This window comes from Morone saxatilis, unplaced genomic scaffold (assembly GCF_004916995.1).
Source record: "Morone saxatilis isolate NCDOM2014 unplaced genomic scaffold, NCSU_SB_2.0 Contig0, whole genome shotgun sequence".
Lineage (NCBI taxonomy): Eukaryota > Metazoa > Chordata > Actinopteri > Moronidae > Morone > Morone saxatilis.
In genome coordinates, this window is record NW_023339650.1 from 9,297,395 (window position 1) to 9,299,289 (window position 1,895).

General features: G+C 37.7%; 1 protein-coding gene across 1 annotated transcript; it reads left to right on the top strand.

Annotated features, from left to right (window-relative positions):
• Window positions 1-367: 367 nt before the first annotated feature.
• LOC118322726 lies at window positions 368-1,895 on the top strand (the record flags this gene model as incomplete). The annotated part of the gene is given in 4 exon segments (XM_035654493.1): window positions 368-830; window positions 916-984; window positions 1,232-1,378; window positions 1,674-1,895. Coding segments are annotated over 4 exon segments (900 nt in total), but the record flags the coding sequence as incomplete, so codon positions are not given.

Below are 1,895 nucleotides of genomic sequence, written 5' to 3' on the forward strand. Positions count from 1 at the left end.
ACAAAAAATTGAAAAAGCATACATAATTTATTTAAGTACATTCAAAATGGGTTTAATTGGACTTACTAAGGAAATTTAGGTGAAATGTGCTCAAAGTAATTGAGGTAAAATTACTAATATAATTTATTTGCATTTACTTTAAAATGATTAGTTGAGTCAACATAAATACTATATCTAGCTTCAGACGAAATAAAATTACGTTCGTTCAACAAAACATTTTTTTCAGTGTACAGACTAATGTTTTTCCTTCACCCCCAACTTTTCTGTGTATGGCTTGAGAAAAGTCTAGTTCTTTTTAAGTTTCATTTGTAACATCTGTGACATAGCTGACTCTGTATTAACATAACTTTCTGCTTATTTGTTTTAGAATGGCGCTACAAAGAATTCTGATGGAGGAGAAAGGGACGCTGCTCTCTCGGCTCCAACCTCTACACATTGGTGTGGTCTGCATTAAAGACCAACCAAGGGTTATCTCATGGAATTTCACCGACAGCGGTGAGGCCAAACCATCAGTAACAAAAGAAAATAAAATGGTTGTAGTTAGTGATGGATGTTCTGTAGCTACACTCCTACTTTTTGAGGAGTACTCGGCTAAGGTAACTCTTGGTCAAGGGTATGTGATGAGACGTTACTCCCTTAGAGGACAGTCCCCACCTTACCAGATCAGTGTTTCCAGGGACACACAGTTTTTCAGTTCGACACCAGTGCCTGTGTCACAGAAGCTGCAGATGGAGGCGGAGAGGCTCCTCAATCCCGTCTCCAAAATGAGCCCTTTGAAAGGCATCAAGAAGACACAGGGATTGGTGACGGTGGAGGGAGAGGTGGTGAAGGTCAGTTAATTCATTCAAAAAGATTCAGTTATATTTTCATATTGGGATCTTGGAGCATACAATTTATACCTATACATCATTTCAGATCTCCGCCATCAAACGGATGCAGGTGAAGAACAATGCGGTGCCCCTGAAGATGCTGACTTTACAGGAAGTAGGCTGTACATTTTGTTGATAAGATTCAAGTCAGTTAGTGTTATAAAGTATTAAAAGTAAATGTTTGTATTATTAAGAATATATTTGTTCTATATTATTACTTAGTGTTAAAGTTCAATTTTAGGCATTTTATACACTACTGGGTACAGTCTGTTGATAGCTGATTTTCAGGAGATTTTTATTTTAAAGTTTTTTGGGTGTGGGAGCATAAAAATAATAGTCTTTTTTTGTTGTTGTTGTTGAAGGACAGCACACAGGTTGCAGTAAACCTGTGGAGGGAGGCAGCTGTGTTGCCACTCCAGAAGGGAGCCCAAATAAGGCTTACACATTTGAGATCAGTCACATCAAAATATGGACACCACCTGCAGTCCACAACCTTTACAGCATTTGAGGTAGGTTCTTCTTTATTGGGCTTTTTTTAAACATAGATTTTACATCTTAAAAAACAAATCCTCTAAGAATAATATGCAGCAAGGTGTACAAATTAAAATGTATCCAAATTAAAATATAAAGACAATATATGAATATGTAACAGATTTAAATAGAAACTGGTTCAACAAAGTAAGCAAGTAGGCCTAAATGCAATGAATTACTTTACTTTTTAGTTTCAGCTAATTAAAATGGCTCCACCACTCTTTACCAGAAGATGTAACCTCTCTGTTTTAACTATTAATTTTCTCCCTGCAGGACGTCCCAGTCAAAACTTGCATTCTGGGTGTGATGGGAGTGCTGGAGTGCGATGACAAGCCGGGAATGTTGCAGCTTCTGGTGCAGGAGAATGATACTGTGTTTGAAACTGAGCTGGCTGTTTGGCACCCAGTAGGGAAGAAATTGTGCAAAGTGCCATTCAAAGTCAAAGTTCAAACCGTTGGAAAAAAGATAATTAGTGTTGAGGCCGTTGAGGAAGAG